This window comes from Hydra vulgaris, chromosome 12 (genome assembly GCF_038396675.1).
Source record: "Hydra vulgaris chromosome 12, alternate assembly HydraT2T_AEP".
Taxonomy (NCBI): domain Eukaryota; kingdom Metazoa; phylum Cnidaria; class Hydrozoa; order Anthoathecata; family Hydridae; genus Hydra; species Hydra vulgaris.
In genome coordinates, this window is record NC_088931.1 from 28,179,150 (window position 1) to 28,205,000 (window position 25,851).

Below are 25,851 nucleotides of genomic sequence, written 5' to 3' on the forward strand. Positions count from 1 at the left end.
TTATGAAGCTAAATTTAGATCACAAGTAACAAATTATTCTATAGAAATAAGTGTAAACTTATAAGTAATGGCTCACAAAACTTGTGATAAAGTTAAATATAAGTTAACAAAGTTAATTGGTACAGGAAAAATGTTATTAGAGTCAGAACTACCAACTTTGAGAGGTGTTTTTTCAAACATGGTCTCTATTATAGAAGGATGACACAAACTTAAAGCAAACTTCTCAAAAACTGTGGTTCTCAGTAAAATATTTGTGGTAAAAAGCTAATTAATTATATCGCATATTTATAAAAGAGGAAATAAAAGAACCATTAATGAATGCAAGAAACCATATCAACTGGCATTAGGCTAATCTATGGTCTAATTTTAATATGTCATAGAGTAACTTAAAACCTAAACTAAAGTTACCCAACAAATTGTTTTATTTTGATAAAAAAGTAGTTTGTGAAACCAATTTTTTTAAAGTCACAATTACCTGACATTAAATGTAAAAATGAAAGAAAATCAGTTATCAGAGTGTGTGTGTGTGTGTATATATATATATATATATATATATATATATATATATATATATATATATATATATATATATATATATATATATATATATAAATATATATATATATATATATATATATATATATATATATATATATATATATATATATATATATATATATATATATATATATATAATATATCAGGGTTCCTACAGGGTCATTGATAAAAAACGGGACATTTTTTTAAAAAAAAAACAGGACTGTTGAGGCCTAAAAAAACATTTATGCAAAACCGTGTTCTTGGTTTTCAAGGGGCAAATCAACTTAAATTTGTTAGCGTAAAAGTTATAAAAAAAAAAACAATAAACTTACAACTACAAAAGTAATAACACTCTAGTGACTAACTGCATTATAAAAGTAATAAAACTATAACAGTGATATGACTCACTTTTAATACTTTTTTCAAACAACATAAGTAATTTCAAACTTTTATTGAAGTAGAAAAACATCTAGCAAAAAAGGGCGGATATTCAAATAATAATTAAAACTTTAGGAACAAAAACTTAAAATACAAAATGATAAACTTTTTATAAAGTTTATCGCTTCGAAAAATGTTACTAATAATCTGTAAAAACATTTTTTTACGGATTATTAGTAACTACAGTTTTTAAAATCTACCAATTAAAAATTTTTGTTGGTTAATTTTAAAATAAACGTTTTTACGTATCATTAGTAACTTTTTAGAAATGCTAATGTTTCTTATAAAGCATGTATTTGTTTTAGTTCCTGAAGTTTTTAATATTATTTGACTAACCACCTTATTTTTTAAAATACTTTTCTACTTCAATTAAAATTTGGGATTTTTTATGTTGTTTAAACAAAGAATGATAAAAGTTATAAGTGCGTTATAAAAATAAAAAACACTTTTATATTGTTATTACTTTTATAATGCAGTTAATGACTTTATATTAAGATAGTTAATACTACAAAGTTTTTTTAAGATAGTTTTGCTGATCGTTTTGTATTTGCTTTAACTACTTTTTTTAGCATGTTAAACATAACACTAAAAATAAAGTTTCTAGTAAAAAATTTCGATAAGAATTAAAATAAAAGTCAACAAAAACAACCTTTTACTTCATTTAGTTTTTTAAATCTAAGCTTTTTGCTTAGGAATTTTATATAGACTTTTTTGCTATAAAAGCCATATATGCATCAAAGTCTACATAAATCGACTGGTTTAAGTAGGAGAAGGTGCGATAGAGTTTACATACATCACGTAGTTAAGGGATAAGTGTAATTATAAATTGCATATAGAATCAACTACAAATAATACTTTTGTCTCAACTTGTATTTGTTTCAGTTTTATAACTTTTCTAGTTTTGTTTTCGCTTTTTATAACTTATTTGCTAACAAATTCAAGTTAATTTGCTCCATGAAAACAAAGTACACGGTTTTGCATAAATGAAATTTTGAAGACCAGATATTTTTACAGATATCGCAAATCGCGGTCGCTGAATTCAACCCATGTAAAAACATTGTGAAAAAAATTATATCAAATAATAAGTAATTGATATTTACTTTAAAATATTAATTTTCTATTAATTTATTGTAAATTTAAGATGCTAGTAGTAAGTAAACAAATAAATTTTCATTGTTTTACAATTTTTAATAGCTCTTGAAAACAACATTGATCTATCAATGTCTAAAAGATTTAATAAAAAATCTTTACAACGAATGTAAACTTAATATTCTTAATTTGCTAATAAAGGGTTTCCTTGATTTTTTTTTTTTTTCCTCAAATGGACTAGGTTGAATAGACATTTTATTATAAATTAAACTATTTTCTACAAGTTCCAACTGTAAACTCATTAAACACAATCAAAATAAAAAAACATCTCCCATTAAACATATTTAAACATTTATAGCATGTTTACTTCACTCACACAAATTTAAATACTTTACCTTACTTCATATATTTTATTATTTTAACAAAACTAATCTAAATACCTCACTGACTTTACTTTTATCTTTTTCTTGTTCGGTAAGTGTCTAAAAAAATCTTAAAAGTTAATATACAAAAATAAGTATTGAATTATGTAAAATTTATCATTTTGAATAAAAAATTACACTTACATTACTGATGGAATTTTTAACGGATGAATTTACTATGTTATGAGCAATTCTAGATAAACAAATATTTATATTAAAATATGAGTTTTTATACTATTATTTTTAATAAAATATTGTTATATAATTTCATTTATAAAATAAATTACTCAAAGAACTTTATTATGTGATTATATTTTTAGATTTTTGAGACTCGTTTAATTTTCATATTTCAACTTCAAACCACAAAAACAAAAAATCATTTAACTTCACATTGCCTCTAAAAGATTTAATAGGTAACTTGAGATTTTTCTGCAAAAATTCAATTTTTAAAATTCAAGCAAAAAACAGTTGATATAATATTTAAGTTAACTTTTTACTTTACTATTTTTTTTTTACTTTTTTTGTTTACTTATTAAAATATTTAACTACTAAAAGAAACACTTATTAAAACATTTTTTACTGTTAAGTGTTTAATAATTTGTATTGCAAATTATTAACACTTTATATTTTATTATTTGCAGAACACAATGTGAGGAAAAAATTAATTAGTCTAGATACAAAAACCTTTATTCCTATCGTCCCTTATTTAAATGAAATGTTTTTAAACATTGATAATGCCAGTTATCGATGTTTCAGATTTTTGATTCTTCTTTTTTTATTCTGCATTGGCTTTCGATTATTGAATAACAAAATCACATTGTATCTGTACCTATACCTCGTACTTTTTTTGACTTTGCTAAATTATCATAATTAATGAGACTTTGTTTCGGTAAAAGTTTCCAAACAAAGAAGTCTTTTTTTCTCAGCTTGAACTTTATCAATGGTGATCTTTAAAGTATCATCATTTTCTGAAATAATCACTTTATCAATAACTTCTTGAATACCAATTTTAGTATCAATTAGATCAAATGTTTTTTTATGCCACTTAACTTTTCATCAATTGACATTTTTTCTTAAAAAATTGAACCGAACAGCATGTTGATTTACTCTGAATTAGGGATATTTTATTGAATTTAATGTCTGAAATTTGAGTCCAGGCATTACCATTCTTCGGAGAATCACACTTTTATGGTTCAACAACCAATATTTCAATAAATAATAATTGAGCACCACACAAATGGCACTCCACACAATGTCTCTCCACACAAATGGCACAATACTAAGTGAAAAAAAAATAATATAAAAACATCAAATAAAAAATCAATCTTAATATTATTTAAAGATATATCTTATAACTTTTAAAAGTGGTTTTATAGAAAGACTATAAATTACATTATATATATTTTTTGTAATGTTAAGTAAATCAGTTACTAATACTTAATATATTTACATTATAATTTATTTTTATTTATTACTTTTACATTTATAATTTTACATTATTATATTTAAAAGTATATATTTTAATTATCATATTTAAAAGTATATAATTTAATTATTATATTTATAAGTATATATTATAATTATTATATATATATATACATATATATATATATATACATATATATATATATATATATATATATATATATATATATATATATATATATATATATATATATATATATATATATATATATATATATATATATATATATATATATATTTATAAATATATATATATAAATTAGTAAAAACACTTATCTAATTTTATCCTCTACAAATTGTTTCACCATCAGTAGGTACATCAGGTGATAAACCTACTGATTAACCTACTGATGGTAAAACAATTTGTAGAAGATAGAATTAGATAAATGTTTTTACTAATTTATATATATGTGTGTGTGTGTGTAAATTATGTAAGTGTAATCTACATGACAGCATTGATTTTTGTGTTTGTGAAAAAAATAGATTATTTAATCGGAGTTAAATCGATTATTAAAACAAAACAGAGAAGGCAAGCTTCGACTAAATTAAAAAAGATAGTTTCTCTTGATACGATTCCTTTATGAACATTGAGCACTTTATTTTAAGATTACGCTTACATAATTTACATACATACATACATACATACATATATACATATATATATAATTCTATAAATAAAATAGAAAATAAATAATAATGAAAAAAAGTTTTTAACTAAAATTCTACATAAAAAATAATACTGCTAATAAGTGTAAAATTCAAAAACAAAGTAGTTTTAATAATAGTTAGTATAAAGATTTTTAAACTATTAGGGAGCGATCAGAAACATATCATCTTGTTCAGTGGTAGTGTTCTTGTTGGTGCAAACAACCATTACCAAACTATTAAAATCTATTTTTTATCAATATTTGTAATTTTTAAAGTTTTTTTTCCTATTGCAATATTTTAGCTTACTTTGCTTTTATGATTATTTTATAAATTTGGTTCTTTCACTTTTAGATTTTAATGTTAATGACTATACATATTTTAAAAAAACAAACATTCAAAATCATTTTAAGCTTGTTAAAAAATTGTTAATAAAATTACATACTGAGGCTATTCCAGACAACAGTTCTTAAGAAAAAAAAAGTCTTTACAGAAAAAAAGTCTAAATGTTTTGTTATAAACATACCTAGCTCCAAGCCCCCTGTACAACCCAAACCAACCATCAACAGCTTTTATATGTCCAGCTAAAAAAAATTAAAATAGCTTTTACAAAATTTCATGCATGAAGCTTTATGAGATAACTGAAGCGCAAACATATCATAACAAATATTTCAGAGAAAATAAAAGCATAGCTATCTAAATAAATTATACATGAAAGGAGGTCATCATGCCTCAGGTAATACGGTTTTCAACTCGATTATTGATGCAGCAGTCTTTTTCATTTATTTTGGTCACCAATGAGCACTACGAAATAGCATTTAATGAGGAAGATCCCTTCTGCCTTCCTCTGCAATGTCGCTTTTAAAGCCAGAGCAAGCATGAAACTTTTTTGTTTCCAAAGTCAGCCCTTTAACTACTTGTACCATGGCTGCTGACTTTTGTGACTTGTTTATCAAGACTGCTGTTTTGGAGTTATAGAGTCAAGAAAACTAATTAAAATTGTGGTATAAAGTTCAAACAAAATTTAAAGTAAAAAAGTTTAGTTATTTTATTACAAAAAGTGATCATTAGACATCAACATTAGAGATCTCTATTTTTTACGAACTGGACAAATAACAGTCCTAATGAAAAATACTTTTAAAATACCAAAAATTTTAAATTATTTTATAGTACATTCCAAAGAATCTCTTAAAAAATAGAATTAATAGTGCTGAAAATACTATAATGAGTACAATGCATTTCAAATGCCATAGCTAAATAAGGTTCAAAACATGCAGACCTTTTAGTTGACGATTTGGATAATCTTGGTGGTTAATAAGACTAAAAGTTTCTGCTTTTACTTAAAAATTTTCATAGAACTTTTAAAATTCTACAAAAATACTTGATTATAAAATGTAAAAAGAAAGATTTTAAAGAGCCTGATTATACAAAGTGAATTTAAAAAAATATTTGTGATCCAATAAAGCAGTTTCATATTTGAAAGTTTTGTGCATATAAAAACATTCATTTGATTCAAGTTTAATTGAATACGAAAATCAAATTGAATACTTTCACAAATTTTCCAAAAAATTTACATTATATTACAAAGCATACAAAATATTGAACTGAATAACATACCATATTCCAATACATTTGGTAGCCGATATACAGTTTTACCAAAAAAAGTAGTCACCCGATGAGGGGAAATAGGCTCATATCCAACCTGTTAATAATGTTATATAGCATAAGTAAATTAAGTTATACTATTATTAGATAAAAGAAAAAAGGAATTTTCAACACTTAAATATGTTTTCATTAACAATTCTATAAATTCTTAACTGTCTATAGATATTTTTAAATGTAAGCATTTTAAAATAGTTCACAATTAAACTATATAAAGTGACTTTTTAAATAACTTAACAAGACCTAAAAGTAAAGATACACAGAAATGGGTCAAAAAGCAGTAAGCAAAGCCACGATGTGGCAAACAACTGGTATGACTGAATGATGAGTTACAGAGAAATAGCAAGGTCACAAATTTCAACAAAGTTTTGTTAAAAGATTTAAAAAATTGTGTTTTTTAATCAATTTTTTGATAAAGTTGCAACAAGGCAGAGGGTTGTAATTGAGAGCTGCTTTAAGTTCAACAGAATATCAACAACACATCAATATATAGGTGTTTGAGAGCTACATGGTTCCATCAGCAGGCATGCCTAATAATTGAAACAATTGGTGTCAGTTTAAACAAGATACAGTGCCTGGCCACACAATTCATTTAGTCAAACCACAAATTAAAGTAAATAAAGTATATTTATTTACCTGGCCAGTTTGATCACCAGATATAAATCTAATTGAATTTATTCAGGCCTGGAGGGACAAAGAATTAGTCAAAGTACAAAAGAAACCTGAAAAGTTCTCCACTTGGAGAAGGGTTTAAACCAAAACTTGCAGCTTTTTGTTAAATGCAAAAAAGGTATGTAGCCTACAAAAAAACACATCTAAGATTTGAAATACTAGTTTAGATGTTATTTTAGTTTAATTTTGATTTTTTGTTGATGATTTCTGTTATGTTTAATAAAGTTTTTATATACAATTAGGTTATTCCATATGAAATCACCTAGTTTTTCAAAAGTGCCCCAGGGTACCACCTCAAATTTGCTTCAAATTTTGACCACCCACAGTTTTTATGAAAAAAACACAATCCTGAAAATTTCAACTTGATTGACCAAATCGTTCAAAAGTTATAATTGAATTAATACTGAACAAAATCGGAAAAATTTAAGTATCTGGAGCTTACAGTAGATTTTTCGATTTTTACCAGATCATAACTTTTTAAATAAAATAGATGATCACCTGAAATTTTTTAGGGTAATAGTTTTTCACCCAAATAATCTATTTATATAGGTGTTTTAAACTGATTTTAAAGAGTTTTTGAGTTCTTGCACCTCAAAGTTGCTAAATAATGCAATATCAGAAAAATTTTTGGAAACTTTAATGTGCTACAGTTCAATACCAACAGACAAGCTGTGCCAATTTTTTGTTACTTTTGTATACTTAGAGTAACCACTTGTGGAAAAAATTAACATTATATGTTAAAAGTTATTTTAGCACTTGCAGCAGCCTGTTAATATATCACTTTTTTTTTAAAATACGATAAATTACATTCACTTTGTAGGCAAAGAAAGTAGCGTAGACAGTTAAAATAAACTATGAAACTTTTTAATGGCAAGGTTCTATATATATAGACAATCACCAAAAAAAATTTAAAGACCTATACTCTATCTTTTGAGATAATTGTAGCCCTATGACTTAGGTGTATATTTCTATTTTTTCCCTTAATAAATATAATCAGTTTTTCCTAAAATAAAATTATCAGTGTCTTAACCTATTTTACTTGATATGATTTTATAATATGTATTTGTTAAATTTTATGCATATAGTACAATTATAATGATATAATTTTCAGATGGTTATAATTTTCACATGGTTATAATTTGAGTGTAAAATACTTCAATTGCTTCAAGAGTTTGTATCAAAATCTAAATCTGCATAGTATTTTCTAGATTTTATTACTTTAGTTTTTAATATTGCAAGAACCAAAAAGTAAAAGTTTTGTGTATGCAGAAATACTTATATGTAGAAATAGTTTACTGGTTGTATTTTAGACAGTTTTAATCACATTTATACTTGAGGTTTCATTTTTAAGATTTTATTACTGGAAAAATATAAAAAAAGTTTATTTTAGATTATAATGTTACATGTTTAACCCCTCTTTTAAATGAAGATTTATCCAATCTTCATTTAAAACTCTTCTTGTGCAGGAAGAGTTTTAAATGAAGATTGTGATAAAATGTCATATTGTAGAATGGTAGGAAGAATAAGACTAAAAGATCCTGATATTAAAGTTTTAATGCAAAGGATATGATACACTTTCGAACCAAATGAGGAGACATTTGGTTTTGACATTTTCACCATGAAAAAGCCTATATTTCTAGATATGAAGCACTTTAAAAATACTGTTGTGATCCATTTAAAGTCAACAAGAAAAAAATTATCAAGGGATTGTGTAAAGTCAACATATCAATAGCAAATCAACTTAAGATCAAATCTGGTCAAAAAGTTTGTACTAACTGTATGAATGAATTCAAACTTGAAAAAATTACAGAAAGTAGTCAAGATGAAGCTGCTGAAGAAGATTTGAGTTGTTCAGACCCAAAAAATAAAGTATTGGAAAAAGAGTAAAAATGTGTAAACTGTAATGATATAGACCAACTGTTAGATGCAATAAAAAATAAAATAAGAATAAGTTTGAAGGAAGAAAAAGTTCAACTACTAACACTAACTTCTGATAGTTGGTCAATTGAAAAAACTTGCAAAACATTTTCAGAACATCTTGTTAAAAAAGCTCGAAAGTTGAAAAAATGAAAAAGAAATACTTGCTAAACCTGAGGCTAAAATAGGACAGCCTTTGAAAGATATTGTTAAACAAAAAGTCATTGAAATTTATGAACCCAAAGAGTTCACAAGACAATATCCAGGAAAAAAAGACTTTGTTTCTGTGCGTATAAGTAATGTAAAAGTTCATAAACAAAAACATTTAATATTAGTTTAATTAAAGGAACTTTATCTTGAGTTGAAGAAGTTAACCCAAAACACAAAGTTGGATTCAAGTTCTGTGAACTGAGGCCAAAGTGGTGCATTACAGTTGACAGTAGTGGAAGTCCCTCAGTTTGCGTATGTTCTTATCATAAAAAAACTAAGTTGATGCGCGCTGCTTTACCCAAATCAACAATTTAGAGAGTCCACTGACCGAACTGCACTTGTCACAGTCCAAACAAGCATTATTGAGTTTATTGAAACTCTAAGTGAAACTTTGTATGATGTTTGTCACCACCACTTTATCAAAGGAACACAATCCTCCTACTTATCAGAGGCAAAAAGAACATTAGATCAACACATGTACCACCTTGAAGATCACAACATAAATGCTAAGCACCACTTCTTTGCTACATCCCATGGCAAAAGTCTATGTGATGGAATCACATTGACTTTTGGCATTGAGTTATAGAGTTGGGAGAGGGTTATAACCACAAGTAGTCTCCTCATCTGTAGTGGCCGTCTTGGCCTTGGGAAGGTGAATTACAAAAAAAATAAGAGGAACTATAAAAAGAGAAGCAGCAAAAGTGAGTCTACAAGCAGCAAATGCAAACCAGATTCTCTCACCAAATGAACTGTTTACATGGGCTGAAAAAAACATTAATGGTGTTAAATTATTTTATATTTCAAGTGATAATACCAATAATCATGAAACTTAATTTAACCTAAAGAAACAATATGAAGAGATGAGCACAGTTCCAGCCACAAGAAGCTATCACAGTTTTGTACCAGGTGAGAACTATTTTTATGGAGAGACTATTTTTATGGAGAGAAACTATTTTTATGGAGAATATCTAGCGATCCTTTCTATGACACCCATTTGCTGAATAATATTAACTTGGCAAAAAAAGATCCTTTAAACTTTCAACCTGGTAAATACAATGCATGCTTTTACAATGATGAATGGTACATTGGGCTTGTACTTGAGATTTGTAATGAAAACCAAGATGTTAATGTAAAATTCATACATAGAAACAAATTAAATTTGAAATAGACAAATGATGCACAATCAAGTCAATGTTGGGTTCCATTTGGCAAAGTAATATGTCAAATAAGTGCCCCATCCATTAAGGGTAGAAGTGCTTGTGACTACAAACTTGCTAATAATGATTAAGAAAGTATTATGAGTTATGTAAATCAGAGAGAAATTAGTGTACTTGTGTTTCATGTGTATATACATTTCTTCTTTCAGCATTTGTTATTTTTTTTGAAGTATAATATAACTTGCGCTATTAGGTATCCTTTTAAACTAAAAAAGCATTGCACTCAAAATGCTAAAATTATGCCATAAGATAGAGGATAGTCGTACCCTGGGGACCATTGAGTGATTTGATATTCCAATTAAATATATATATATATATATATATATATATATATATATATATATATATATATATATATATTATATATATATATATATATATATATATATATATATATATATATATATATATATATATATATATATATATATATATATATATATATATATATATATATATATATGTTATTAATGTGCTCAGGTAATTAATTCTAATAAGCTGAGGATGGTCTGAAAAAAAATTATTGGCTAAAATTTAATGAAGAAAAAATTTAAAGGCCTGGTAATCTTGAAGGTGCTGTTGTGGAAATAACAATAACAACAACAACAGCAACAACAACAACAACAAAAAGCTTGCAGTTAACTTTATTTTTACAATTAAAAGTTTTTTTTGACTTGTTTTTTTGTTTATTTTTTTGCTAAAAATATATATAACCATATTGAAAATATTGTAAAGGTATTGTGTTAAAGGGCAGATTTAAAGCCTCGTAAAGCAACACCAATGAAATAACAACTGAGCTATGGAAAATATGCTTGTAAGAGAAAGCAAACCATTTTATAAATCTTTTACAAGCTCTACGTATATAGAAAAGGTGGGTATCTTAATTTATTTTGCTCCTAAAGCAATCTTTTAATGAATAGTTCTTCTACCATTGACTTGTAGCAAGTATAGAAATGGATTAAGTATAGAAATGGACCAAGTATAGAAATGATCAGTGTGGAACACATAAGTATAGCACTAGCTGGTTTGGTGAAGACCCATATTTTATGCGTCCGGACTGCTAATAAAAATTTAATGATGTATTTATTTAGATTTAGTCAATACTTTATTTATATAGCCTTAGTCAATTTCAAAGTAGAAATTAAGTTTAAAAGTTGTTTTTAACCAAGAACTTTGAAATTTCTGAAACTCAGGTTTGAAATTATATACAAAAAATATTTATCAGTTTCATTATACTTTCATTGATAATATAATATTTTGTTTGGTATATTAAAACAGAATAATTATTCATTATATAATATAGAGAACAGAGTATGTTGTAACTTTTTAGAGTAAAATTTTTAGAGTTGTAATCAATTTCAACTAATTCAACTAGTCAACTAGTTAAAAGTCGAAATTAGTCAATTTTGAAAAACTGAATAGTCAATTTAATCAACTATGGACTTCCTACTAATCGACTAAAAGTTGATTTAGTCAAGTAAAAACCTTAAAACCCTTATATCTTTTCATTTGATTTATCTATTCAATTTTTAATTTTTATTTGTTCATTTATTAACAATAGTATGTACCATTATAACTATTACCAAGTTTTTTGTTTATTCTAAGTTTTATCTAATTCAAAGTATGTTAGCACTATTTATACTTAATTAAACTTTCGATTATGTATTTCATTAATTTTTTTTTATTTTTTTACTTAATGCTTTTGATTTTCATAAGTACTTTCATACAGGGCCGCTCCAAGCTGGCTTGGGGCCCTGGAGCAAATCTAAATTGTGAAGCTCCAAAATCAATATCATCTATACAATCACATTGTAAATATGATTGTAATGACTTTTTGATATATAGCAAGTATTTTAAAACAGTCTCTAAATCATTGGGGTCTGGGAATAGATTTTCAAGTTGTTAGAGCAGTCTTTCTCTCATAATGTTTTGCTCCAGTATTATTAAAATGATATTATATTAATAATAGAAAGCAAATTTAAATTACTTTATTATAGTTATCACAATTTATATCGAAAAAATAAATCAAAAATGCCATACTTCGATTAAATCGACTTTTAGTCAACTTTGCCGATTTCAAAAATGTATTGTCAATTTTAGTCAAATTGAGAAAATATCTATTTGAGTCAAATCGAGAAAATAGTCAATTTAGTTGACAGTCAAATTGTTTAATATTTGTAACAAAACTAAAAATTTTTGAATCATTTTTTAAATAACGCAATAAAAAAATACTAAAAAAAAAATTATTTTGTAAAACTCTGGTAGACAATAATATCAAATTGGTCCAATCAAGTACAATCAAGTAGTAAATATTTTGATTTTTTAAAGTTAAATAAGTTGATTTTAGAAAATGCTTCTAGACTTGCTGCAAATGGAGAAATGTTTAGCAGGAACTACTGGCTCAGTACTGACAATAGCGACAGGTAAATTGGTAATTAACAAACAAAATTAATTTTTGAAATGTTTTAGTACTACAAAGATCAACATCAAATCTGGTTTCCCAAAGAAAAAATTTTCTTCTGGAAAGATGTATCTAAGATGCTCCAGGTTTACTGGAGTATGCATTTTTGCTTCCTTATGATACCCAGGAGTTTAGAGATCTGATTAAAAATCTTGAAACTCAGATCAAAATTATTCTTACATCGATATTGGAAAACTTTGTCAACCAACAGCCCCACCTATTGTTCTTGCTGTTAGAAGTCTAAGGAATGTGAAAATGAGGAAGTTTCCCAGCCTTCTACTTACTTTTCAATGTGTGTAAAAACACTTGCACTTATAAATAATTATGCAAAATGCCATATTAAGTTAATTCAAGATTTCATTGAGAGAACACATAATGAAGACAGGCTTCAGGATACTCTCCAGGTATTTTGTTTTATAACGAGGAATATAAATGGCATTTTTTTAGTAGTTACTTATAATAATGGTTGTTTATGTATAACTAGTGTTTTTCACTATAATTATAATTATAATTTATAATTTAGATAATCCAGAGAAATCAGCAAAAGACTTTAAAGAACCCTACAATAGAAGAATTTATTAAAATAATTAGGTTTAATAATATTTGTATTGAAAATATTGGTTTATTATTATTACAAATAAATTAATAAAATAATATTATTAATTAGTTAATTTGTTAAAAAGCAAATATTAAACTAAATATCTAACTTTTTTATAACAATTAAGTTTAATTATCGATTTGAAGTCAAAACTTCAACATTTAAAAAATCATTAGCAAAAATGATATTTGTGTTGCATTTAAAAACAAAATCTAAAATCAATTTGTTATTTTGTTACAAAAATAAAGATTTAAAAAAAAATTAAATTTAACTGACACACACCGCTAACTTGTTTTTGTTTTGATAACAATTGTGATATGAATATTATGATTTTTTGTTTGCAATTATGGACAAAATGATGCCAAATGCAGTATTCTGCATATTAAAATTCAATGCATATATATATTTTTATATATTTTTGGGACACCATATTTTATATATATATATAATATATATATATATATATATATATATATATATATATATATATATATATATATATATATATATATATATATATACATATACATATATATATACATATATATATATATACATATATATATACATATATATATACATATATATATACATATATATATATATACATATATATATATATATACATATATATATATACATACATATATATATATATACACACATATATATGTATATATATATATATATATACATATAATTGTATATATATATATATATATATATGTATATATATATATATATATATATATATATGTATATATATAAATATATATATATATATATATATATATATATATATATATATGTATTAATATATATACATATATATTTAAATATATATATATATATATATATATATATATATATATGTTGGTTTTTAGATTTGCTTTTTGGTTGCTTGCTAGTTGGTTGGTTAGATTTGCTTCAAATCTAGATAGGTGTTGGTTTTTCAAATTCAAAAAAAATTTTGAATTTGAAAAACCAAACCATCTAGATTTGAAGCAAATATGTTTAAACTTACTCACAAAAAATTTCAGCACCATTGAACCTCTCTTTCCTTGCCCTCAAAGCACATGTTTGGAAAAAACGGGACCCAAAAATGACTAAAAACGGATTACTTTAAGTGAGGGCAAGGCTAGCATAAATATTTATAATGATTTTTTTTTCAGGGTTTAAATAAATATCTGTACTTTTGATTAAAAAAGTATGGTCTTTTTCTTTCTTTTCAAAAAACAGTATAACTTACATTTTAAATCGGCTAAAAAACATTTATTACGTGGTGCAGCGTTGTTTTTATAACCTATTCAACAATCAAATTCAATCTTTGTTATTTAGATTCATAATATAGCTTGCAAATGTATATATTCAAAACAAGAATAGAATTACTCATTTTATGTACGTTTATTATTTGTAATATTTTAATCAGAATAAAATAAAATACTCCTTAAGTTATGACTACAATTTTTTAATTTGTCTTCAAAAACCACATTTTGCTTTTCTTTTTTTTTGTGTGCAAAATTTGAAGATTTTATTGCGAAAAATGTTCCTTATGTGCAATATCAATGATACTCTGAAAAAATCAAACGTGTGCCAAAGTACCTTACATCATTAGTCAATACGCGGTTTTCAAGTGGTCTTTAAAAATAAATCATTAACACTTAAGAAAGAAAAAGGTTTTTCAAATTTACCAAAATCGTTGATTTTGTAACATATGTGGTTTTTGCATATCACGATTCAATATTACTTATCAAATCAAAAAAAGGAATATTTTAAATATTTAAAAAGATTTTGTAGAAGTTTCTTCTATAGTTAATCTAATTAATCTTTTTTTTGTTCGTGTTTTGTTTCTTCGCTAAGGATGAAAGACTGCCAGATAATCTTTTTTTGGTAAGACTGGTGGAGCTTTTTCCAGAAATCCTGAAAGCAGAGCAAACTCTGTCAACTGATATCAATCCGTTCTGCTTTTCCTCTTCGTTGCTGTAACGATAGGCGTATTGCTGCATCATGCTGACGGCTCTTTTTAAATAAAATTGCAGCTGCAATTTTTTGTTTTTTATGTGAAGACAAATCCTCATCCATTAAAGCTAGTGGAATCAAAGTTGAGTCTAAGTACCAAGAGTGCTTGTTAAGCGAATCAAGCACAGCATCAACTGCTTTTGGATTCCAACAAATATTTTTAAATTGAAGGATCTGATAGATAGCTTTAATATCTAAGCTGGGGGGCTTTGACACATTACTCGATTTTAAATACCACTTGGCATAAAAACAGACCACAAACTCTGCGATAAGCTTAATTTCTTTTTGAGATTTTCTGTTTTTTTGAACGAAGTCAAGTTGAGAAAACAAAAGCTGCATTTTCAGATAGTAAATTGCTTTACTGAGAGAAAGGGCACCATGGATAGCTCCAGTTTTCCTAACTTTATAAACAGAAGGTGATAGATAAGTTGCAACTAATTCAGCCAGCTCTCTTCTGTCTTCGCATTTATCTTCTCCTATCCCTTATTTCTATATATGCTTTACAAAAATTCATAGAATCTTCAGCAGCCTCTTCACTTATACTACCAATCACTTCCTTCCAGTTAAACTTGCACAGATCACTTGGGGCATAACTAAAATTAGGATGTTCAAGAAGGCACTTAAATTTTTGAAACAATAAGTTTTCTGGTCCTGTAGTCAACTCAATTGTTGCATGTTTCCAAAAATGCACCATTTTTAATTCTGTTATGTGATGCCTGCATGCTAATTTTAAAAGATATTTATTTAAATTTTTGGATATCTTTATGATTAAATCATTTTTGATCCTGGTATTGCTTGCAGTTGTATCAAAAAAAAAGAACTCCTACTTTTGATTCAAGCTTATATTCCTTTAGTAGATTCATAATACTTGTATATTGATCTCACCAGAAAAGGAAGTTAAAGGAGGAACACCTAGTAGGCACCTAGGTGCGTCTTACCCTCAATGTTCATAAGAACTGCAGCCTGTCAATCTTGAACTTTTTTCCTGCATTAATTTCATAAAGAGTTTTTCCATCAAAATGTATAACGCATGAATAAGGAAAAGCTTCTATTGCATTTTTTACATCCTCCTTTGCTAAGGTTGACATATTTTCATTTGCTAATTTCATTTTTCTAAAGGCTGTTGATTTTCTGCAATGTATATCTGTAAGTTCAACACCAGCTTAAGTTAAAATGGCACTTGTCACATTTTGCAAAACATTTGGCGAGACATCACTTAACGTAGCCATTAGGGCAATGTTCCCGGCATACACATCTATTGGAATTTCTGCAGTTACTGCAGAGTTAGATTGAGATGGTTCTTTTTGATAATAGTTACTAGGCTCAAAATCAGAATCATAAGATGAATCAGAACTCAAATCAGAATTGAGTTCAGTTTCATAATTAGATTTTTGCTGATCGCACATCCTCCGTTCTATTTTTCTTTTTAATACTCTCTGCTGTCTACAAGCATAAAATAATAGAAATTACAACGAAATATTTTATGCGAAAAATACCACTTAATACTTTGAATTGTAAAGTTTTACCTTTCTAATGAATTTATCTTCAGTCCCTAGAATAAACTTTCTTTCTCCTTCTTGACCTTCCAAAAACATTAAGTCTTCGAGCTTATCCTTGTCAGACTTTTCTTTGTCGGTCCTAATAATGTTCTTCAAATCTGACTTGTCTACCCAATAAACCTTTTTTAAGTAATTCTCGAAGTTTTTCTAATTTGTTAAATCTTTAGAAGAGCCTCTTTTTTTGTTTTTGTTTTTTAAATTAGAATATTGCTTGTCAAGTTTAATAAGATTTTTGAATAGTTAAGTGTCATTAACAACTTCAAACCCTGCTTTTATCCAGCGTTTCTTAACCTCAGCTAAAACAGTTACAATTCAAATTTTCACATCTTTCAAAATTTTTACGAAGCAAGCACGTAACCAAAATTATTTTTTTGGTGGTTTTAGGCAGTATAGAGTGCAGGTATGCTAGATGCTGTAGAATATCCATGCCTGTTGGAAATTGAATATCTGAATGCATATTTGTTTTTGCTCATTATATTTTAATGAGATAATTTAGATCACTCTCTATCTTAAATATATAATATACATTAAGATGCTCAAGTTTCTTAAAAATTAGAAATTACCTGTAACTTCTGGTTTAGCTGCTTTAATAATAAACAATTTCTTTTTTTTATTAGATCTCAACTTAAATTTGTTTTCAAACTCGCACTTTTTGTTTCCTTTAAACATATTTATCGCATGTTTAATATTTATCATTATCATTAATCTAAATAACCAAGAATATATTTGTAAATATTATAAAAGCCGGGAAAAATAATTAATATATATAAGTTGAGAACATATTCTTTTATTTGGTAATGGTATTAAACATACATAAAATGAGTAATTCTATTCTTATTTTGAACATATACATTTGCAAACTATATTATGAATCTAAATAATAGAGATTGAATTTAATAGTTAAAAAGATTATAAAAACAACGCCGCACCACATAATAAATGTTTTTTAGCCGATTGAAAATGTAAGTTATACTGTTTTTTGAGAAGAAAGAAAAAAACCATATTTTTTTAATCAAAAATACAGATATTTATCTAAACCCTGAAAAAAAAAATTATTATAAATATTTATGCTGGCCTTGCCCTCAAGACACTTAAAGTAATCCATTTTTGGTCATTTTTGGGTCCTTTTTTTTCCAAACATGTGCTTTGAGGGCAAGGAAAGAGAGATTCAATAGTGCTGAAATTTTTTATGAGTAAGTTTAAACATATTTGCTTCAAATCTAGACGATTTGGTTTTTCAAATTCAAAAAATTTTTTTTCTGAACACCCCTAATGTATAATGTATATATGTATGTATGTATGTATGTATGTATATATATATATATATATATATATATATATATATATATATATATATATATATATATATATATATATATATATATATCTTATACAGCTGATTTAGGTGAGCAGTGTGAAGTCATAATGAAATAGCCTGCTGCCGGGGGCTTCAGTATTTTTTTTTCTTTTTTAAACATCTTCACTTCCAACAAGGCTGCAAGCAACCACTATTAGAGTTGGAAGTTACTGGAACAGAAAAGATGAAGATTGTAGAGCAAGATAACGATTGACAGACGACTTAAAAGATTGCAAATTATAGGAATCAGGGAAGCAAGATGAAGGAAGCGAATTCCAAAGAGCTGATGTTCGAGGAAAAAAACTAGACAAATAAGAGTTTTTGGAGCACTTAGGAACAGTCACACAAAAAGGATGAGACTTTGAATGACGAATAACACAAGAATAAATTTTAGTAGATCGCACAAGAGATGCTCGCTCTTTTGAGCAGTGCCCATTATAGTATTTGTAAAAAAGAGAAAGAGAAGCAACATTGCGACGATGTGATAATGGTTAGAGGTTGACTGCATGAGCAGGTCCAACAATGTTTACAATGCGTTTTTGCACCTTGCCTAAAAGAGAAAGGGCATCATTAGAAGATCCGCCTCAGATATGGGAACAGTATTTCATACAAGCCCGGATTTTAGTGTTATAGAGATTTTATCTCTATAAATAGAATTCGGAGTAAGAAAGTGTCAAGCTCAATAAAGAGATGCATCCTTAGCAGATGCTGATTTTGCAATGGATTTGATATATGGTTTCTAAGAAAGATCAGAAGTAAGAGTTAATCCTAGAAGATTAAGGGTAGATGACTCCTCGAGTACATTACTGTTCATAAATATAGGAAAATCTAAATTATTGCGATAACGATTGGCTAAAAAAATTGAGTTTTATCTGAATTAAAGTTCACCAGCCACTGTGAGCCCCATGCTGTAGCAGAAGTGAGATCCTTACATGAGTACATACATCGACTGACAAATAGCCTGACTCACAGTGGAGTCTGCACTGCACACAATGTGCAGTGCTGCTACATGACTGAGGGTTTAGCTCAGGACCAGGCTTGCAGAGCTGGAGCCAAAGTCGGAGCCAGAGCTGAGGATCCGATAGTTTTTGCAGGAGCCGGAGCCAAGAAAAACTAGTGGATCCAGGCTCTCAAAAAAATTTTGAACTGAACAAATTTTTATTTTATTTTAGATTTTAGAATAATTTTTGAGACATTTTTTTGGCAACCTCTGCACTTCATTCAAGAAACTTAAAACTCAAAATTCTCTAAGTCTCTAACAAATTATTTCATATACAATCAAATGACTCACAAGTTTAGTCTAAAATGCCATCTCAAAAAAATGGCTGCCACCATATATTTGCTTATATTGTATTTTTAAATTCTTATTCTTGTGAAATGAATGAAGTGCCATATTTAGTCTTATCTTCTGTAATTTTTTATTTATTTTAAAATTATTTAATGACCCAAAAATAATCTTGTATTTTTCTTTTCATCTCCCATTTAGATAAAGTTGAATATATATTTGGAATTTTTCCGCGATTTCTGTTATTTGTAAATTGCAACCATGAGTGATAATGTAGAAGACGAGAGGTTATATGATGAACTGAAATCGCGAAGAGGACAATGTGTTTTTTTGTCAATTTGACATTAGTGTAGGAGAGGAAGTCGGCAAACTTTGCGGTGCAACATGCAAAATGCAGTATGAGGGAAAAGAGAAACTGAAAAAAAACCCACCGCCAACATGAAACGCCATTTTGTCAATAAACATTCGACACTTTTGAGAAAAATTGTTGAGGCAAGAGAGCAGAAACTGAAGAATGAGAAGGCCGAAAAGGAAAAGAAACGCACCTCATCTGTTTTTGGAGGAAATCAGGGTTCGACTAGTGAGACGAGAAAAGTACAAGCACCCATCGATCGCTTTCTCAACAAAGTTACCATCACAATTTCGAAAGAAGACTTCAAGAAAGGCATGAACATGATGATTCTTCAAAACGGCGTTCCCTTTAACCTATTCAGCAGTGAAGGAATCAAGATTTTGACTGGCAATTTGGCAAAACATTTTGGCTTGAAAGTCAACCAGGATTCTGCTCTAAGTCAAATCATGGCTTTGGCTCAACAAAAGCGGGCTGAAATAAAAATCAATTTACAGGGTAAGCTGGTTTTTCTGAATGTCGACGGAGCTTCAAGACATAATCGAAGCTTTTTTGGCATCAATGTGCAGTTCTTCATGGATAGCAAAATCACTCTCAAAACTTTGGCAGCAGTTGACAATCATGCTAGACACAAGGCAAAAGAAATTCAAGAATCTCTTGAAGGCGTGCTGGAATTGTATGGCATCAGGAAATAAAATGTTCTGGGAATTACGACTGATGATCGATCAAACATGGTGGGAATGGTTGGAGACTTTAGAAAGACAGATGAAGAAGAACTTGAGGTTGAAATTGAAGGTGATCTGCCGGATGCTAATATCACTGACGCAACGTGTTTGAACAGCAGAGGCTTTACTTCAACGAAATATCGAAAAACATGAACACCGTTAATCTGCAATGTTATGGTGCTCACACCTTGCAGCTGGCTGTTAAGACGGTTTTGAAAAACAAGGCATTAAGTCTCTGGTTGGCAAAGCTCAAGATGTAGCAAAAGCTTGTCGAATGTCAAAAGCAAATGAATTTTGCAAACAACACAAAACTAAAAAGGTACATACAATATAATCACAAATCGCAATAAATGAAAATGTTTAATTTAAAATATTACTAAGAATCTGAACTTGAGTTTGAATTTGACATTTGTCAATTAAGCGTTTTCAAATGTTGAAAACATTTAAATTTAAAAAAAAATTACTCAAATTTCTCAAATTTACAGGTTGCAATAATCGACAATGCAACCAGATGATCCAGTACATTCAACATGCTCAACCAACTTCTTGAGATGCATGATGTCCTGAATGCACTGGAAGCGGAATTTAAAATCCGTGACTTTACACTACTAAATTATGAGTGGAAGCAAATAGAGGAACTTGCAAAAATCCTCAAGAAACTGGCAGTCGCAACTCATCAATTCCAAAGTCAGGATCTCACGCCTGGGAACTTTATTTACATTTAGGAAATTCTGAAGGAGGAGCTAGTTTCTGGTGAATTCAAGATGTCTGATTTTGGGAAAAATATCAGAAATTCAATGGTGCATCGGGAATCACTTTTGCTTGATAAACCCTTTTTTTATGCTGCTGTCTTTGCAGATGTGCAATATCAATGCCTTCTTGGAGAAGAGCAACAGGTTTTTATCTCATTTTTTAATCTATTTTTTTTTTAAATGAAAATTGGAATTTGAAGTTACGTACTTTTAATGAAATTCAAAATACTGTTTCATTTAACTTAACTTTTTGACATTCTACTTTGTTCACTGCAAGAATATGATAGATTATAATTTGTTTGAAATTTAAAAATATTAAAAATGCTTTACAATATTTCAGTTAATTGCTGAAGACACTCTGTGGAAGATCCAGAAAAAGCTCGATGAGCAAAAGTTTGAAATCAAGGGGAGTGGAATTGGTCGTCATGGAAATGACTCTAGCGAGAGTACTGGAAGCGGTTTGGAAAATGAAGAGGAATCCGAGGAAATGAGTCCCAGAAAAAGGATGCGAATTCGAATGGAACGTGCTCGGAAGCAAAAAAACGAGCAGTGCAGCCAAGACGTTGTCAGTCATAAACGATTGGAGGAAAAAGAATCCCGAGAGGTTATTCAAAGTTTGCCAAAGCTTGCTCAACAGGTCATGAAGAAAAAGGATGATGGAAATTCGAAGTGCGAAACTGTTTTGGACAGAATAAAGCTGTTTCCCAAGTTGATCCAGAAAGCATGCCAGATTGCTTCTGCTCTTCCTATGTTGCAAGTCAGCGTGGAGCGGGTGTTGTCTGGCCTAAAACTCCGGACCAAAGAAGTCATATGTAATCGGATTTGATTGATAGCATGGTTTTTCTTCGAATGAATAAAGAGTACATTTGACTTTTGAGTGTGTATTGACAGAAAAAAAAATGAGAAAATGTTTTGAATTTGGAATTTGATGCTAAAAAAGTTTGTTGAAAATTTTTTTGTAGAAATGACCAGGCAAAGGCATAAATTTGCAAGTACAAAATGAAAGGGTATATGAAAGGGACTAATTCTTCAAAAAAAAGTAATAGTTTATTTTTCATTCATTAAAAAATTTATGAATAGACGGCAAGGTATACTTTTAAATCTTATTCTTCTATTGACGTTATGAAGAGCTGGAGCCGAGTTTTTGCTGGAAGCCAGAGCCAGAGCGGAGCCATGAAAAAAATTGGGCGGCTCCGCAAGCCTGCTTAGGACAGCAATTTTTTATTCATTATTCTTCATTTTTTTTTTCTTTTCTAAAAAAGCTGAATCGATTTTGATAAGCAAAAAAAGTGAGCAAATGCTAATATAAATACGCTATAGTAGATATACACTGCAGGCCAAAAGTTTCCGGACACTTGATATTTTTATATAAAAAGCTAAAATCTATCCTGTATGATTAAATTAATCAATAATATTAATTTATAATACTTAAACTTACTAATAATTTGGGAGTTTATGTAAGTTTGAGGTCAGTAATTGGGTATAACTGACCTCAAACTTACATAAATAAGTTTGTTTTTTTAATTGTTTTTTTTTTTTTAACTTGATATATGTTACATTACTCTTAAGAGTTTGGTCTTGCTTAAGTTATTTATTTGCTGAAACATGAAGTAAAAATTTATAATATGATGTTAGCCGACTAAAATGATTAAGAATATTTAGTTTTGTGTAGTTTTTATTTGGTATTAATGACGGTTGCATTAAAAACCTTGAACAAAATTTTAAAATTTTATGTTTCGACTATTTAATTAAAAATATGGGTAAAACACCTTCATTAATGGTTGCAAAATGTTCTGAAATAATTACATTACATAAAGAAAGTTATTCAGTTTGTAAAATTTGCAAAAAATTAAAAGTTGCCATAAGTACTGTACAAGATACCATCAAACGATGGAAAGAAACAGGCATTTTTGAAGACAAAAAAAGATCTGGTAGACCACGGAAGACAACAAAAGCAGAAGATAATAGTATAATATTGATGAGTAAAAGAAATCGAAAACTTACGGCCCCGGAAATAACTTCAGGCTTTAATAAGAGTCATTCAAAATCTATTTCATTAACCACTACGAAACGACAAGCAGGACTTTCTGGCCGTATAGCGGTCAGGAAACCGTTGCTATGGATTGGAAATGAAAAGAAAAGGTTACAATGGGCTATAGACCACCAAAATTGGACAGAAGAAGACTGGGGAAAAGTACTATGGACCAACGAGTCCAAATTTGAACTGTTTGGGCAAAGACGTAGAATTTACATCAGAAGAACAACAAAAGAAAAAATGATCCCAGAGTGTTTAGTGCCGACAATCAAGCATGGCAGTGGGTCAGTTATGGTATGGGGATATTTTTCTTAAGCTGGTGTAGGTGACCTAGTTAAAATTGAAGGTATTATGAAAGAAGAACAATATAAAACAATTCTAGAAAACAATGCTATACCTTCTGGATTAAGAACTATTGGTCATGGTTTTGTTTTTATGCAGGACAATGACCCTAAACACACCTCAAAATTATGTAAGAACTATATAAAGGAACAAGAGGATAATGGTGTCCCAAAAACATGACCTGGCCGGCCCAATCACCACATTTGAACCCAATAGTTACTGTGGAAAGAATTGGACAGAAAGGTCAGACAAAAATGCCCAACATCCAATAAGCACCTGTGGCAGATATTAGAAGAATCCTGGTTATCAATTACACCCGAAATAATAAATAAATTAATAAATAGAATGCCACGGATCACAAAAAAAGTGATAAAAACTCGTGGGTTATTTTTCGACAAAAAGAAAGTTTAATAACAATAGTGTTGTTAGCAGGGATGCGGAGTTCCAAAAAGGACTCCGGATTTGAAAGTCACAAAAAGATTACTTTATCCTAGTTTTTGGTACCCAGGAGCTCTAAAAATATAAATAAGTTCATGGACTACTAATAGAAAAAAAATTAAGACTTTTATGTTAGAGGTTGTATTCTTAAGTACTGGTCGTTACTTTCTACACATTTTGAACAGATTTTTGGCAATTTGTGGATACATACCAATAGAAATGTTTGTCTTTTCAAAAAATCAATCAGACACCTAATTTTCTTCGAGCAACATTCGACTTATTCCTAAGAATCGAATGTTGCTCGGCCAATCCATGTCCCTTGATGAATCTAATAGTTTAAGGGGTCAAGTCTGGTTAATACTGGGAAATTTCTGCAGATGGGGTAGCAGCACTCATCCAAGTGCTTTAATTGTATTCCAAAATGGTTTTGGTTTGCGACAGGTATTGTGTAACAAAATTACTTTGCAATCATTTGTTGCCTGTAGTGATTAGTTCTTATTCCATCAAACATCAACATTGCCTCATTTTATACCGGTACATCTGGTATATTTTAAACCATTGTCAAAATTGTACATTGAGGTTGTACAATTAAAGTCATATACTGAAAATCTAGAAATATGCTTGAAAGAAATGAATAATGACTGTAGATTGCATCTGTAATAGCATCAAGGGCCAAAATTACTCATATCTACCAGATTGTGAAATTTTTTTAAGAAAAAACAACAATCTATTGCAACAAAAATAGCCAAGTTCTTTTATAAGACTCACAACTATTATGTTTTAAATATTATTTCTATAAAACAATGTTAATCCAAGTAATATAAATACAGAATTGTTACAGTTATTGTTATACGCCAAAATTAAAAAAATAAAAATGAGGAAAAAAAAATCTTGTTACTACTTTATTCAATTTCAAAAGCACAAATAAACAAACTTTAAAGACAAGCATTTCTTAGTTCAAAAAGTATATGTGTTAGTTTTAAAATTAATTTATTTAATCTGACGGACAAATGAACTTATAAAAAAAAAGGTAATATATATCTGACATCGGTAATATTTATCTGACTATACTTATCAACATCGTTTTAAAACTTGTTGAAACTTTTCTTTATAAGAACTTTTACCCCAAAATATAAGAAATAGTGATTGCTTTGAACAATATACATTCAAGACTGCTAAATGGTTTTGGCCTATCACAATTCGCGATTACTTATTTGGCCTCTTGAGCATGTATATTATAAAGAATAATATAATTGTGTAATTAGTAAATACTTTTGCCAACTATTTAGCATTGGTCATTAAAGATTTAGTTGAATTTACATCATAAAAGTTATTGAGAGATCAAAAATTTAAAAATGATTTACTTTACCATCAAACATCATAATTTATTATAAATCTCTAAAACCTGTATAAATAGACTAAACATTTTTTTCAGCTCTGAATATTTATTATAATTTACAATTTATTCTTACAATTAAGTTTTGTTTCTCCAATTTAAAAAAAACTTTATGTAATGTAATCCTCGTGTAATTTATAATGACAATTATAAAATGGTTTCATTTATTTAGTATTAATATTAGTAGAGTTTTTTTAATGCTTGTAAAAAAAACTCAAAACTGTAAGTATGGCAAACG

At 28.0% G+C, this 25,851-nt stretch overlaps 1 protein-coding gene across 1 annotated transcript in view; it reads right to left on the reverse strand.

The window, feature by feature from the left end:
* Positions 1-25,851, reverse strand: part of LOC101235331 (mitochondrial carrier homolog 2) — an 80,627-nt gene that overhangs the window by 41,676 nt on the left and 13,100 nt on the right. Inside the window, exons 2-5 of the mRNA XM_065812808.1 lie at positions 6,237-6,321; positions 5,146-5,203; positions 2,634-2,682; positions 2,508-2,549 (exon numbers count right to left, since the gene is read on the reverse strand). Coding sequence (XP_065668880.1) covers positions 2,508-2,549; positions 2,634-2,682; positions 5,146-5,203; positions 6,237-6,321 — 234 coding nt within the window. The remainder of the gene's footprint in view (positions 1-2,507; positions 2,550-2,633; positions 2,683-5,145; positions 5,204-6,236; positions 6,322-25,851) is intronic.